General features: G+C 39.6%; 2 protein-coding genes across 2 annotated transcripts; one reads left to right on the top strand and one right to left on the bottom strand.

Moving 5' to 3' along the window:
* The first annotated feature begins 1061 nt into the window (after positions 1-1061).
* LOC108043252 (ubiquitin-conjugating enzyme E2 H) lies at positions 1062-2021 on the top strand. Its single transcript, XM_044457200.1, has 2 exons — positions 1062-1153; positions 1214-2021. The coding sequence occupies exon 2, from the start codon at positions 1320-1322 to the stop codon at positions 1935-1937; it is 618 nt and encodes a 205-aa protein (XP_044313135.1). The 5' UTR covers positions 1062-1153; positions 1214-1319; the 3' UTR covers positions 1938-2021.
* Positions 2022-9634: 7613 nt separating this feature from the next.
* On the bottom strand, positions 9635-12891 carry LOC108037202 (band 7 protein AGAP004871). The gene is made up of 8 exons (XM_017113724.2): positions 12717-12891; positions 12509-12659; positions 12086-12448; positions 11569-11734; positions 11124-11514; positions 11022-11063; positions 10069-10131; positions 9635-9982 (listed from the first exon to the last, which is right to left on the bottom strand). Exons 1-8 carry the CDS (start codon positions 12841-12843, stop codon positions 9924-9926), a joined length of 1362 nt encoding a protein of 453 aa, XP_016969213.2. The 5' UTR covers positions 12844-12891; the 3' UTR covers positions 9635-9923.
* Positions 12892-17313: the final 4422 nt, after the last annotated feature.

The raw sequence follows: 17313 nt of genomic DNA, 5'->3' as shown, positions 1-17313 counted from the left end.
GAGAAAAACAAAATACGGCCAAGATCTACCAACGAATTTCTTACTTTAGTACACATTTTGTTCTCCTTTTCCAAGAAGAAACATTATTTTTATACCCTTGCAGAGAGTATTATAATTTTAGTCAAAAATTTGCAACGCAGTGAAGGAGACATTTCCGACCCTATAAAGTATATATATTCTTGATCAGCATCACCAAGAGAGTTGATCTAGCCATGTCCGTCTGTCCGTCCGTTTCTACGCAAACTATTTCCTCACTTTTAAAGCTATCTGCTTCAAACTTTCCCAAAAGTTGTCTTTCTATTGCAGGTAGGATATAAGTCGGAACAAGCCGGATCGGGCTTCTATATCATATAGCTCCCATAGGAACAATCGGAAAAAAAAATTAAAAAAATTATAACTTTGTTGTTTAAAATTTTCTTTTTGGGTTCTTTGAGATTTGTTAATATTTAAATATTATGGAATTACGGTTCATATTAAATTAAAATCGGAGAACAATATCAGATAGCTGCCATAGAAACGATGACAAAATACAGCGCAAAATCAACATAGCCTCATTGTTTTTAGTAACATAGGCAAAGTAGATTTGTAATAAATTTTTCGATATATTTGAGCGTCATTAAATTATAATGTTTATTATAAGCTTTATGAATACAAAGAAATTTTTGTTTAACCAAATTAATTAAGTTAGATAACTGTGAGCTGTGTGTGTATACTTGTTTCATTGCTTTTCTGGAAACCTTATCTTATATCTTATTTAAAGACTTCGATCTTAAGTCCGTAGAAAAATGCGTTAATTTGTAATTGATTTAGTATTATTTAAATATTATTGAATTACGGTAATAATTAAATTAAAATCGGTCAATAATATCAAAAATGCAGCGCAAAATCGACATAGCTTCATTGTTTTTAGTAATATAGGCATAGAAATCGAAATGTGGTCGATTTGTAATAACTGTAAGGGTATATAAACTTTGGCTTGCCGAAGTTAGTTTCCTTTCTTGTTTTTTGATACCTTTAAATTGACTCTACAAAAGCAGGCATGATATGTCAAAAAAAATAACAGATTCAGATGTTTTTATCTCGAGTAGGCGGTGGGCTTATATTTGTAGAAAAATCAATGAAAAAACAACAAAATTCTGGATTCATTTTATGTGTGAGTATGGAATGCAATTTCTTGCTCTGGCGGCTAGAGGGTAATCGAAATGGCCGGCAGCTGCATCTTTTTGAAGGTACCTCTGTGTAGCAGACGAGTGCACTCAAAATCCCAGTAGTTCCGATACGGAGACGGCACAGGACAGAGCGCCGGTATAGGGATACCGATGGCCCACGTGGTGGTGAACACGACGTCCCCGATGGCTGGGCGGCGCCTGCTCCGGGACGTGAACCGGCTGCTGGCCTCGGGCTATCGCACCACCGTGGACGACGACATGGCCAACCTGGACGTGCGCTTCGAGGGGCCACTGGGCACCGCCTACGAGGGCGGCGTGTGGACGGTGAACGTGGCCATGCCGCAGGAGTACCCGCTGAAGGCGCCGCGCGTCCGCTTCGTCACCAAGATCCTGCACCCGAACATCGAGTTCACCACGGGCCTGGTCTGCATGAATGTGTTCAAGCAGGCCTGGTCGGCCAGCTACGACCTGGTGAACATCTTCGACACCTTTCTGCCGCAGCTGCTGCGCCACCCGAATCCGCACGACCCGCTGAACCACCGCGCCGCCTCCATCATGAAGCACTCGGAGGAGCTCTTCCGGGAGCACGTTGTCCTCTGCCTGAAGATGTACGCCCTGCCCGTGGTCCTCGCGCCGCGCGACCTGGTGGAGGAGGGCCTCGAGAAGCGCTCCTCGGACCTCAGCCTCTCCGATCTGCTGTCCGACGAGGATGACGACGTCGCTTCCACGGCACTGCCTGCTGCGGGGGCAGGTCAGGTCGGCCATTGAGTATTTGGATGGTCTTTTGTTGTGTCTTTGTAAGAGAACAGTTTGTATAATAGCAAATATATCGAAATTGGAAGTATAGCACAACTCAATGCCTTTCATAAATAGCGGGTAAAAGCAAAGACCAATATATATTATGTATATTATATTGGTCTTTGGTAATACCGTACATGAACACCAAGATATAAAATACCGCGTATCACTAAGACTTTATAACGCATTGCATTATTATTATTGGGTTCTATTGTTTAAATGTTGCTTAAAATCAATTATTCAAAACTGGTATAGTTTACCTATAAAAGAAGACCAAAAGATGTGTGCAAAATTTCACTACAAATTATATAAAATCAAATTTAAATTATCGCCTAGATCGGCAACCCCTGTTAACAGAAATTGGCAGTTTAAAGAAAAGGTGTTTTTTATATGTTCCTATTTTCCAACAAAATTACCAATTTGTAAAAAAAATCAAAATAATACAGACAGAATGCTGTCACTTAGAAGAAGTAGAAATTGTTCATAAATAATAAAAACCTGTCTAATACATAAACCAAAACCAACTATAAGGGTTCTTTAAAGACACCAATTTGTATATGCCCAAATACATCGAAATTGATAGCATTATATGAACTAAACTAATTGTCCTTAATATACTTACAGAATTATAGAATTGCTTAAAATCATCTATTCACAATAGATTATATAGATATTTCAATCCAAAGTTTTCACTAAAAATAAATTAACGAATACATCGAAATTGAAAACATGATAAGTGTCCTTTCATACTTACAGGATTACACAATTGTTTGCAATCATCTGTTTACAGTAAATATATTTTAATAATTCATTAAATTTTAGATTATAATATTAAATTCCTAATATTAAATTTGGTATCAAAGCAGACATCACAACCATTTTAAATTAATGATAATTAACAATTTTATAGCTTGTCCAATGTCCTGAGTAGATGTTTGCTATTAAATTGCGGCCCTAATTGAGTCAAGCAAGATGAAACCATATTGCCGTAATGTTCCGATAAGAAATTAATTTTGGTCCATTAAGGATAATTACGAATTCACTGGCCATAATTGAAGCTGATGTCAACTCCACTCGACACTTCCAAAGGGGCCTCAAGCAGGTGCCTTCTGATTAATTTGTATGATTAGGCTGAATCTGAGAAAGGGGATGGCAATCCAATCAGGCGGTTGAGTTCAAAAGTGGAAAACTATTCTGCCGAATGAGTGCAGTCATCTGCAAACAACGATTTAATTATGATAATTGTTAAAACAATGGTTTTTGATGGCCCAAGAGGTTTTATCTGGTTCACGACAGTTGAGGGACTTACAAACAAAACAAAGGCGCTAAATGTTTGTTAAATCGAATTTGATAGGGCTTTGTGAAACTTAAGAGCTAAGCAATAATTCACTAATTGTTTGTCTAACAATTCAAATTTGGAATTCGCACCTTACATTATTAAAGACTTTAAGATATCAACTGCTTCTTTAGCAGAATTTAAATGGAATTCGTTTTATGTGGAAAACTTTGTGTTGTAGACATCATAAACGTCTTTATGAAAAAAATAGATAAGCGATAATTCAGAAAACTGACAAAATGGTTTCGTCTGCATGTCCCGAAAATTGGTTGAATTTGATGAGGCTGAAGAGGGGGGAACCTAGACGTAAATTTGGCTTTATTGACGCCTGCTGCTTGGCCTGGTCTGAATCTCTGACTGACTGAATGGCTGGCCACCTTCCTTGCTTACTGCCAATTCCAGAGACCATGGCCAATGTGAGTGCAGTGTTCCAGACAGTTGCGCAGACAATCCTGGCGAGGATGAGGACGGGGATTCAAGGATTCAAGGTTTCAGGGGTTCTGGGCAGGTCGAATGCCTGGCTGTCTGCGTGTGCTGCCATCGAATTAGAATACGACGTGGCCCAGTCTCTCCGGGAACGAATTTATGCAATAGTCGTTGCCGTTTTCGACTTTGAATGCCTTTATCTTCACATTTCCACAACGAAATGATGTCTTTAGTGAGACATTCGATTGAAACTGATGGGGCTTGGGGAAAGGAATGAGTCGAAGTCAGATATTTCTTACTCTTTGGAGGGGTCTATAACACGTGGCGTGTTTGGAGATGGCGAAAACCTAGCAAATAGATTGCAGACAATGAGTTTTATTCTCCCCCAGCGAATAAATTAATGACAAAAGATACAGCATAGCTCTATGCTTGCAACAAATTTAAGTGATTATTGAATTAAAAGTTTCAAATATACATAGTATATAATAAAGTATTCAAATTAAAGTTTGAGAGGGTAAATGTAAGTTAGTACCTGGACCAATGATTGCGTAAACTTTAAAATTTTTCTTATATTTTTATTAAAGTAAAATAAATATTGTTAGGTTAACGATTGATTGATTGCTCATTGGTTTTTATATTAGGTTATATTAATTTTTTTCTGTAGTCAACTTTAGGCGACTTTTGACCTTGTTTTTTGCACATCCAGGCAATTTATTATATTGGGCATAACAATTTCTTCAAGCTAAGAACTTTATTTTTCCTGCCAATGGCAGATTAATATGCTGTTTTGTTCCCGTGGTGAAACACAATTTCTTGGTGGCCAAAATATACCGAGTTTGAAAATGCATTATCAAACATTGGTTCTGACAAATTTATATGTAATTTACAAATCAAAATATAATCATATAACTCTATACAATATACCATTTTAATCGGTTAACAAATAAGATTAACGATTTGTTCATGTGGCATAAATTAGCGTCAATAATAAAATTATATTTATTTCAGTCTGAAACGTATTGATGGCTTCAGCAATTGCCTTATAAATAAATATTTTTGATATGGGTGTGAAAGTTAAAATAAAAGTATCCGATTATTATAACGATATTCATATTTTCTTACGGAAAATCCTCCCAGGTAGGAAAGGCAAATAATGATTATCTTAACTATTGTATCAAAGCACTTTCGATTAAATATTTGAAGACTCGGGCTCTTAGGATTGTCTAGACATTTTTGTGCCAACGTGAGCCAGGTCCGACTTAAATGGGAATTATTTGCGCAAGCCAGTGAACGGACTTTGCAATGGCCAAATGGGTGGGTCAATAGACGGTTAAAGCCAACTGTCCCGGCATTGAGCATGCATCCGCTGGCGCTAATTTATTCAAGTCAATTGACTCGCAGCGAACCGAGCTCAGTTTTAGTTGGCTGTGCACGGTAATGTCGGGCGGAGGCTGGCCTCATTAGCATATTCTAATTAATTTATATTATTCCAAAATGCACAAAACTTAATTGGTATGTACCACTTAGTTAATGAAATTGAAGCTTCCACCAAGCCGGGACACTCTCCAGCCCTTTATACCATTCTGTTATTCATGCAAAATTCTTAGCCGTTGACAATTTGGCGTGACTCGGAATGAAAGCCAGGCACTCCGCACTCCGCTAGTACTTGATGGAAAGTTTCGGCTGTACTGGGTTGCCAACATTACATAACAATTTCTGAGTCCGCCCCCACAGACGCGCTCTCATTAAGGAGCAGCTCCTTTCTCGAGAGTTCCAGCGTTGTTGGCAAACAAATTTGAGGCACCGTCTTCGCCGAGTTAGTTATGACTGCCAACTTTGCGACACACAATTTGCATTTGGGCTTCCCTCCTGGCCAGGATTTTCAGTGTTTCCAAGTTATTTCTTTCTCCCTGTTTGACAACAGAAGGACATGTGTTCCAGTTTCTCGATGGGCTCCCCTTCCCTCCCAGCTAATTTATGCCAAGACAGTTGTGTGCTGATGCGGATACGATTGCCAGAGACACACCTTTGTGTGTGTCTCCGCATAAATGCCTTGTTAATTTCACAAAACCCGGCCAATCGTTCCCCACTCGGTGGGATTCGACATTCCCCCGAAGTCCCCACACCTCAGACCCTTGAGAGTTATCCGGTGGCTTGGTTTGCCAGCTTGCCTTTCCCAGCATGACCATTGTTTGCCTACACAATTATCACCCCTCCAAAGCCCCAACTCCCGACCGGGAATGTGCAATGTCAGGATTGGAGCCGTCTTTGGCTATACGCCAAACAATGCAGCTTCAATTACCAAGCTGCTTACAGCTTGTTTAGCTGGGAATGCTTTTGTTCGAATCCTTGGTGGCTAGGCTCAAGGAGTCTCATTCCCAGTGCCAATTAAAAGGAGTGTAGGTGGATTGTTTATCAACAGACACCTACGGCGGATAACCTCAAGTTTTTCCCAAAGATGGAGTCTCTCAAATTGAGCTTTAAATACAAAAAATATGTTAAAGTGTTCACCGAGTATCTCGAGTCTGCTTGAGTGTTTGTAATGCTTTTAAAGCCATTGAGCAGTGAGGAGCATACAATGTCGCATTTATTATTTATGGGTTTACTTATCAATTAAACTTTTTATCTTAATAATTTTTCTTTAAGAAAAATAAACAGTTTTTAAATTGCCATTTAAAAGTCAGTGTACATGATCCAGCAAAATATACTGGACGAATGATTTTGACATTTTGCACAGTTCTTCTTTACTAAATTCCTCAGGTAATCCTATCGAGTTTTTTTTGTTTTTGCAACAATTTATTATTTACAGAAACAAATAGCTCGGATTTTTGGGCGAAAATCGAAGTTTTTGACTTTCATGTGCCTTTAAAAATCGGAAAGAAAATAAAAAATAAAACCTCGACAGCGTTACCTGGGGAAATTTGTCCTTTAAATAATGACATTTGTTTTTTTTCAATTTAGATGACTCTGCGAAATGACTATATCTCACTCACTTTTCAATATTTTTGGATGCAAATTTTTACACATATTGTTGTTGTATTATCAAATGGGAACTGAGATAAAATAAAAATTCGTACAAAAATTAACGATTTTGCATAGAATTAACCATACCCTTAAATTATTTTCGAGTTTTGACAAATCAAATAATTGATCAGAAGGATTTGCCGCAATTTGTACAAAAATCGTAAGCCTCTGCTAACTTACTGAAAAAAGTCATCAATCTGCTCTAAAGATAAGACTAAACGGATGTAAGACAACCCCGACCAGCCCCAGAAAATCTCATTCAACCTTGAACTGGAATGCGAATGATAAAGTAAGGCACTGAATGCCACTCAGGTTTGCCCCATTCAAATTGCTGGACATTAAACGGATGTCGATAAATGAGATTGACAATGACAAACATGAAAGCGAAAAAGTAGCCAGAACAGAGGGCGAATTCCCCAGCCCCCAGAGTCAATAAAATCCCGAAAAAGCAAAATCCCGCCCCTGTGACCTCCACTGGGATAAACTAAAAAAGGAAATGGTTAAACCAAAGCGGAGAGATCTGAGTGACAGCTGAACCTCCGCACCCGTTCCCCACAAATCCCCGTTCCATGGACCCGTCTCCGGGTTAACAGATGGCAGAACATATACGGTCACAGTGCCACATATGTCAACCGGAGCCAGTCCGGATGATTGCAGGGCCAGCGGAGGTACACTCACAAAAGTTCACTTTCGATTTCTTCTTAATATTATACGGTAGTATAAAATTGTATTTTATATCTGTTACTAAACTTATCACAAATCCTGTCAAAACAGTAAAAACAACTTAAATCCGTGCTTTCTGTAATTATTACATTTACAAACTAGTTTCTATGACAGACGTTTAATTTATTAAAGAACAGTAGTCCACAAAAACATTAATATTTATTAAACAATTAATTTAACATATTATAAAATAAAATAAGAAAACTACTTGGACTTGCACAAATTATGACAATGAGTTTTTCTATTTCAACGAAATTTTAATTTTAAAAATGTGCAAATCTTTTAAATCTTTTAGGACCCATAATTTTTTTGGTTTTATTTCAATTAAATCGAATTAAGCTAATGGAAATATTCTCGTTTTTTAATATTTAATTTAATGGTTAAACGCATTATTTTAAAACTATTATTAAATGAAGAAAGAAAACTAAAATTTTGCAGAGGCAAGTAGCTACTGCCATTTTTTAAATGTGCATTAAGGGGTTAGCCAAAACATTGAGATTGCCAACTGAAATGAGCAAATGTCAAGTGCAAGCCTAAAGAAGAAAAAGAAAAACAAATCAAAGCCAATGGCAGGGCCGGCCTTTGTCAGCGTTTTGTTTAAAAGCGAATTAAAGAATCCCCGTTTTGGGGGATGGTGACACTCCACACATTTCATGTGGGAGATTGCTTATTTGGCTGTTGGCCACTTGGCCACTTGGCGAGAGTGGCAAGTGCAAACATGGGCTCCCGGGAGCTGAGCGCCACTTGCTGCTCCTGCTGCATGTGCCATTTGCATAAATCAAATTTGAATTTGCATTGCTGCCTGCAACGAGCAGATGGAGTGGGTGAGAAAGAGCAGCAGCTGCCGTCGCAAAACTCAAAGCGTTCCTCACACACACACACACACGCACACAGGTGTGCCAGCTGGATTAACACGTACACAGGGAAGGACGAGTGCAGGAGGCAGGATCCTGCACTTGCGAGTTTGTGTGCTCAAACACGCACAGGGCAATAAGCACGCAGCCAAACTTACGCACGCTCGCCCGCAACACAATCGCAAAAACAAACGAAAATGCAAATACCAACAGCGGCAAAGCAGCCCAAAAACACACTCCCGACGAAAGACGCCCAAACGATGTGCCATTAAAAGGTAAAAGCCAGTCAGAAACTCTCTCTCAGTCAAGGACCTCGAGCCAAAACTTTCTGCACTCCTTTTTTATAGCATATTTTCGTGCGCTTATAAGAGCTTCATTTCAGAGTATTCATTCGATAGTCTTTACTACAGTAAGAATTGAAACGTAAAACGGCTTATTATAGGGCAAATTTAATATTTATCAATATAAAATAAAAATATCTAAATAGAAAAGAACACTTATTTTAACATTTAAGTGTATTTAGTATGGCCTTCATGTTTTTAAAACAAATACAATAATTCCTAGGACTTCATATTACAAATATTACCCATACGTCACGTTGCCTATGTATAATTTGAACACACTTAAACTGTATTTCCTGTTAGTTTATTCTAATCATTATTTATTATTATTAAAATTTTTTCTTTTTACCTATACGGTTGGTACTCTAATTTCAAAATAAATAGAAAAATGTCATACAATTTAGTTGTCGATACCTGAACCTCTATCTCCATATTATTATAGTTCATAAGTTTATGCCTCTGACAGTTTGGTTGGTGGCTGCCGTCGACGTCGGGCTCACATTTCCTTTGATTTCTTCGCAATTTCTTGCACATTAGCTCAACAACTTTCGTTGCTAAATTACGGTGTGCACACACACTCGAACACGTGCGAACACACACAGAAAGTGCATTAACATCCTGCCACGCCCATCCCACTTTGTGGCAACTTTTTGCCTTGTCCAAATTAAATAATAAATGCGCAAAGTTAAGCAAATTTATAATGTTGGGGCAAAATTGTTGAGTGACTTTTGAGTACATTTTTGCTGTCTACGGTAATTGCTAGTTAATTGGTTACCCCAGACAATTGCTGATTTATGAAAGTAAGAACTTGTAGACTTAGAAAATAACCGAATTATATTTTATGGGATTTCAACCGAGATAATCCGTAGGTAATATTTGTAGAGAACAGGTTGGCCATTAATAAGCTTTTGTTGTCATAGGGCAACCTTTTCAATAGAAGCTTAGTCATATTTTAAGCCGCTATTAAAGTATCGACTCGAAAACTTCCAATTTATTAAAGGAGATAAATTGCCACCAGGGATTCCATTCTCAGCGAGTGAAAAATACGAAGTATTCAGCTATTTTTTATCGTGTCACAAAAACCGCTTGGAGGCCATTCAGCGGCAGTGTCAATGTCGCTCCAGTGGATGAGGAGCCAGGATAATGCCCTTCAATCAAGTTTGCGGCCATATTGAATGACGTGACTGTTGCTCATTTCACGCTTGGCCTTCCTATTGTCCTGCCGCCAGGAGGCTGCCAGCCCGCCGGCTGATTACCAACGAGTTCGCAGGAAGTCCCGATAAGATTGCAGGTCCATAAACGCCAGGCCTCCTGTTAGACCTGAAATTCGGAAAAAACGACGTCAACGGTAGGAGAAGGTGAGACCACAAATCACTTCGAATTTCTATATCACCCGCCTGGTCGTTTCGGTGGGCTTCGGTTCTGTGTCGTCTTGGCACTCTCATCATTTGACGAAAACTCTAAAAAATAGAACGAAGAAATCAAACTAGAATTAAAAGCTTTCAAATAAAAGTAACCACATTAAAAGTGGTTAAGCTGTTAAGAAAAAATCAATTTAAGTTTCAGTTGGTAACGTATTTTCAGGACCTATTAATGTGCAAATAAAATATATAATCATTCATTTCAATAAATTGGTACAAACGAAAACTCAGTGCAACCCACATACTGTTTATCATACTTGTATAATTTAAAAACAAATCTATTTTACTTAAAAAAATCATATATTTATACCCGTTACTCGTAGAGTAAAAGGAATATACCCTTCGTATTCGTGCAAAAGTATGTAACAGCTAGAAGGAAGCGTTTCCGACCCTATAAAGTATATATATTCTTGATCAGGATCACTAGCCGAGTCGATATAGCCATGTCCGTCTGTCCGTCTGTCTGTCCGTCCGTATGAACGCTGAGATCTCGGAAACTATAAAAGCTAGAAGATTGGCATTTTGCATGCAGATTCTAGGAGTTCCTACGCAGCGCAAGTTTGTTTCAAAATGGTGCCACGCCCCCTTTAACGCCCACAATCGCTTATATACGATTTTAAAAATTTTAATATTTCGGAAAAGTAAAAATGCAGTTTTATTGTGTTTATCAATACCTATCGAAATGTAGAAGAAATTTTTCAAATCGGACCATTCGTTAAAAAGTTATGCGTGATCAAAGTTTCTATCACCATCTCCCTGGCACTTCCTTTACCTGAGTAACGGGTATCTGATAGTCTGGGCACCCGACTATAGCGTTCTCTCTTGTTTTATTTACAGCAGTGATAATTTTCTGCTGTACCAATTATTTAAAAAGTAAGATCTCTAAATTAGTTTTTTGGTTATTATTTAGTTAAAGGTGTGAGCCATACTCGTAAAATTCCGTTTACTTGGTTCCATGTCAAAGGCAACGTCTGGAAGATAAGTTAGTTAAATCAGCTTGTATAAAAACAGTATGGATAACTATCATTTACATGTAGGTCTCTGGTTGGGTGCATCTTTCACTTCTTTCACACTTTCAGCAATGTTTGGATTTAATAAACAGGCTTTCCCAGAATCTAAAGTGTTTGACACGTCAGCTTGATTGGCATCCTCTTTATCTTTTGGTTCCGTCTCTTCTTCTCTACTAAATAGAAAATTGGACAGAACTCCACTGCCACCATAACCGCCTTCCGTTCGTGTATCCTTGCTACCACCGGCAGCACCACCACCACCGCCACCACCACCGCCACCACCACCTTCACCTTCGTCCTTTCGACTTTCCTTACTACTTAAAAAAGGCTCCATAATCTCCAGAGGAATGGGGTAAATGATCCTGACACGTCGCTCCGAGGCAATCGACGAAAGGACTTGCAAGTGCCTCAGCTAAGCCAGAACGAGAAGCTTTACTTATATAGTTCAGAAACTTAAGAGCTTTACCTGTAGTGTGATCCTGTTCTCCGACATCACATCTGATGCCTCCTTTAGTGCCTTTGAGGCCTTTAGCTCGCCTTCGGCCAAAATAATCTTGGCACGTGCTTCCCTCACAGCCTCGGCCTCACTGGCCAAGGATCGCTCCAAGCTGGATGGCAATCTGATATCCATCCTAAGGTCACAAATTAATTACTCAAGTCGCTTTAAATAAATTAATGTTAAATTTTGTTGTACTCATTAGCTTATAAGAAGTAAAATGTTTTCGTCGTGTTTTCCTAATATGATAAACTTTTTTGCGTATATTTTTTTTAAGAGTAATGTTTATTAGCTTTCGTATTTGCTAATGGCTAGGTGGGAATTGAATTAAAAAGTTAGACTTTGCATAATCTTTTGGATTGCATTGAAATAGAAAGCAAGTTTTGGTCTTTGGTATTTATAATGAAATAAAAAACGTTTGGTTTACGGTGTCAGAAACGCATTCGCCCAAACAAATATAAGTAAGATGAAGTAATATTTTGCTCACACGTCCACCCGTTCCACACGCACCCCCCAGCGAGCTGTAATTCCGGCCACCGCCTGCTGGATTTCCCGTGACAATTGCTGCCTGGAGGTCAGCAGGACATTTAGCGTCTTGGAGCCCACGATATTGCGGAGGGTGACCTGGGAAATCAGGTTCGTGGCCTGCCGCGCATCGTCCACCTGGATGATCGAGTCGATGGGACTGTAGATGCTAAAGTACACGACTGCGTTCACGGTGATCGTCACCGAGTCCTTTGTGAGCACATCCTGGGGTCGAACATTGGTGACGTCGGTGCGGAGATCTACCCTGTGGATGTCGTCGATGCAAGGTAAATAAAACACTAAGCCTGGTCCTCGAAGACCCTTTCTGCGGGAAGTGGAATTGAAAGTTATTCATCAGCCTTCTGGCCATATCAAATAGCTCCACCTAAGACGACCCAGGCGAAGGATAATAAGGCGAGCGAACTCGGGAACTACGAGTATGCAAAAGCACAGGGAGAATGGGAATGTGACCACCACAAGGATCCAGCAGATTATAATGACGCACTTCTCAAACGTGGTATTCTTATCGTTCTCAGCTGAAAAATAGATTGCTGATCACCTTTGAACCTCGACAGATGATTCGGTTTCCTTACTGGTTTGAATGTAACGACTTGGTGGAGGCCGACCGGGTCCACCTTCAGCTGAAGGTCTTTGAAATGGGGACTTTTCTTTCGGGTTAGATACATCCTGCCCTCGGTTCCCCTCGTTGTGATCGCCCATAACGACAAATTTAAAATTATTTATTTGTACAAAAAATAAAGCACGTCACTCGTGTGTATGATGTTTCATTCAAAGTAAACAAATAAACAAACAACATATGACCTCTGAAGGCCCCCTGCTCTACTCCAATGAATTTTATCATTTATTTCCACGAGTGGTATTCGGGTCACTAAGGAGGGGATGTTGAATTGCACATAGCCCGCAAGAGCTCATAAATTTCCCTTTTCCAACTAGAAAAGCTCAACTGCAACCCACTCACTGTCAGCCCACAAAACCCCAAAAGTGCACATTACTCTGCTTATAAGCAAGCCACTTTTTTCAAGAGACATCGGTGACAGACAGGGGAAAGGGTCAGAATATGAGATGAGGGATCGGAAGGTGGTGGAAATGTGTATATGTTTCAACAGAGAGTTAAACAAGTCACTGTTAGTCTTTTATTCGAAATATCTACTAATAAATTAATTTTCAACCTATTGAACATTCTTAAACAAGCCAAAAATTTGATCGATTAACATTTTACACACCAAGTTAAGAGCAAGCAAGTAAGCACTGAATCAGAATTTTGCCTAATTCAAATTTAGGTATAGTTGAAAATGGTTAAAGTTTAGATGGCAAAGGCAACTACAAAACGATCTCCGTTTAACTGTACTTACTTTTTAAATTATAGCTTTGCTACCAACAAAAACAAATTTCAAGACTTAACTATAATTTAATTGATTTTCAGAAACAAAACTAAATAAATTATCAAAATAATTTTTAATTAATGTTAAAAGTTTTTATACAATATGCTTACAACTCCGAAACGCACTGTACCGTAGGCGCACCTCGGCAAAAGTGTCAAAATCCGACATGGAAAAATGAACCCAACACGAAGAGCTCCTAATTTTAGTTGCAAAAGCCGCGTGGCGGGCTTCTTGGCAGGCAGCGCCCTTTGTGACGCTTCAAGCGGAGTCGCGGAAAAGTGGGGAAAGAATGGGGAAGCTGGAAAAGTGGCCGGAAGAGAAGGAGGGGGGATGGTCGGCGAGAGGGCTTCCGATGATAATACCTGGCGGCGCGAACGTGACGATGACTGGCACGATAACATTGAAATATTACCTTGGCCAAGTCTCCGCCGAGCCCTGCAAAGAGAAGAAGATTCCCGGATGGCGTTGCCCGTCATTCCGGCACCCATCGTGGGCAATTATAATTAGATGTGACTGACGGTGGGCGCTCAATTAAAAGCCACGTGGCTGGGCGAACACCGAAATTGGGTTAAAACGTGCAGTGGCAAATACTCGTGTGCAAATGCTGCGCCCAAAAACCACTCGAAATTGTTTCTATTTCAATTTGCCAGCCTGGTTTTCGGGGTGCGGAAGCGTGACATTTTGGCTGTACCGATATTTATGCTTTTCCGACTCAAATCCCCACATTTACACAACTTTTGGTTTGGCCAAGGGCCCCGGGGGGCGGAAAGCCATTGGGGGCGTGGCGCAAAAGTTTTCGTTTTCATTTTCATGCCAAATTTCGACACACACATCCGCGTCTGCGGTCAACTCCGGATCCACCCGGCCGGAAGCCTTCGGCAATGCGACGATAGGAAATTGGTTTATTTTATTCCCATCGACAGTTTGCTGCGGCCTTGAGCGGCGGGTGGCTTGTGGGTGGTGGTCGTTTTTGGGGGAATTTCCAAATTAACATGAAAAACGATTTAACGATTTCGCTCTGAAAAATCTAATTAAGAAAAAACAATTTCCGATTTTATTGCGCATTTTTTTTTGGCGAATACCGAAATAATTAGAACACCATTAGTTGGTTGCTTAACGTTTGTTTTTTGAGTGAGCTGCAGCCGCTTTAAGCCGGCAAATTGACTGGTTCAGCTCGGTTTTTGGTGGCAGCCAGGCAGCCAGGTCACTCTGCCAGTGGCCTCAGTCCGGCCGCGTACTAATGAAAACGAGCTCCAAATGAAGTTGGAGTCAACTGCAACAGCGGATGGCAATAACTAGGCCAAAATAAGTAGATGGACAGCATATGCGATAGATTCACTGCTAACACCAATGCTCTAATACACTTTGCTATCTTCGTTCCTAAAGTCCGAGATAAAACAGAGTTTAATGAAATAAAAATGTACTGCTAAAATTGTTTACATTTTTATATATTTCAAGTCACAGAAGTACATTTAAAACAATTTTTAACTTTAGTGGTGTTCATATTATACACCTATGTCAGTACATGAATAGAGTAGATTGTGAAATGTTCTTGTTCATGTATTTTACGATAATCATTTTTGTGTGACATACAAAAATTATTAAATAATGATAAACCTTAAAACGATATTAAATTTTAAAATTAGGAAAAATTTATATTGTTCAAAATTCATATTAAACATAATTAAATTCCTAAAATATTAAAATATAATATATACAACCTAATATAAAACCCAAACACATCAATATAATAAGTAATTCTAACCATCTTTAAACAAACATAGTAAAAGGCCCCGTATATAGTAAAATGCCCTTCTACGTTAGCTTTAGATTTATAAACTATTTTTTCATTTATAATAAATAAATAAACAAAAAATCATATTAAGTACTCGAGTACGGACTATCTCAGTCTCTGGTGCTTGAACATAAATTCTTTTTTATAGGTATATAAACACCAAACAACTTCCGGCTCAAGAGCAAAATAAGATGGCTCTCAGCCAGGGTATAAGAGGGTCTTTGACCCCAAATTCACTGGCAAACCGCCTCTTTCACCAATTCCCCCACCCAGACACATGCAGCTGAAAATGCATTTGGAGTATGTGACCGCAGAAACACCGAAAACCAAAAACGAAAAAGGGTCAAATGGAGCGCCGGAAATCCAAGAATGAATGAAGTGGAAGACATGAATGGAAATAGGCGAAACAGGATCACATGAGTATGGCATGGCCAACAAAAAATGTAGGCGGCAAAAAGTGCAGGGTAAATGTGCTCGTTAGTGGTTTTCTGGTTGAGTTTTCCCTGTCGATGGCCTGTGAGTCCACCATTTTTTGTGAATACACCAGATTCGTATCCGTATCGCATAAATTCCGTCGGCAGCGGCCTCGTTTGGCCAATTCTTCTGGCCTTTTCCGGGATTCGTTGGTGAATGTTTGACTTTAGGCAAAGTCAACACGCAATTTAAATAACAATTGGCCTTTCTTGTGAGCGTGCTTGTGGATGAGTGTCATTAGCAAGACATTTATTCGCCTCAGCTGAGCACCCAACACATGTTTATGCATATCATCAACCTTTTGTCAAGAATAAATTAAGTCAAGGCCAGGATTTTGCTGACAAGGCAAAACATTTTGCAGAACATGTACGACTCAATGTTCGGTGAAAGCTGTATAAGAATTTGGGGCCTTGGCAGCTTGGGTAGCATTATTTACAGAGTTGGATGGATAAGCGATCAAAATAGCATAACTAAAAATAAAATACCCATAACTATAAGCTTGTTTAAGACACGGTTACAAGTTCAGAAAAATTTTATTAAAAAACTTGATACTGATAATTTATATTCTAAATCTGAGTTTAGTACATACCCTAAGCTTTTCACAATACCCAAATGTTTAAGCGTCTGAAAGCATCCATGTGTTGAGTTAATACGCACATCCAGGTGAGCTTGGTGGAATTATTTGACCTGGTCAGAACGACTTACTAGTCACCTGCCCAACTTTATCCTCTGTCGGCACTGGTGGCAATGCCTTTCTATTTTTCGCCTCATCCCTTACACATTCCCGTTTTATATAAGACCGGCTTTGGCATTGTTAATGCCAAAACATTTTTACCCACTTGGCAAATTTACGTATTTCCCAGCCCCTATGTCTGGGCCCCTCAACCCCCCAATGTCACGGCATTTGTACTTTCCTGCACTTTAGTGAGCACACAAATCCGCACGAGAAACGGAGAAAAAAGGGATTTTATCTTCCAGTCGCTTGTTGCTTTTGGCTCCTTGAAGTCGCTGTGCGGACATTTCCGGCTGGAGGAATACGTATGTAAGTCCTGACATGGACTTATCGCTGGTCCAGATTTATGCCGGAGCCAACAATGCTGCTGCTGATTGTGGAAATTAACAGCTTCGGTCCTATGCAACATTAATTTATGGCTTAAACGGCGAGCAAAAACAGTTTGGACATGATTGAATTTATTCGAAACTTCGGTGGCCGCCACTGCCGTACGCCCATTGAGTATCGAATAGCATTTCCCACACGACCAGGAATTTCCCCCGCTGCACACACCAACCACTTCCACCAAACACCATCGTTGCCAAGTCATCTGTGCTGATTTCCATGGCAAATTTCGGCTTTCGCACCATTCATTGCCATCGCCGAACAATGGATCCAAAAAAGAAACCGAAAGTGGGAAAAAGTGTCTGCATTGAGACAAATTTAATGAAATTTCAAATTGCCAGTCGCCTTCTGTCTAGATCTCAGGATGCTTTTGTCTCCTCTCCGTTTTGTCAACGCTAAAA

Source organism: Drosophila rhopaloa, unplaced genomic scaffold (assembly GCF_018152115.1).
Source record: "Drosophila rhopaloa isolate 14029-0021.01 unplaced genomic scaffold, ASM1815211v1 contig_155, whole genome shotgun sequence".
In the NCBI taxonomy this organism is placed as follows: Eukaryota; Metazoa; Arthropoda; class Insecta; order Diptera; family Drosophilidae; genus Drosophila; species Drosophila rhopaloa.
This window is presented reverse-complemented; position numbering and strand designations above follow the sequence as displayed.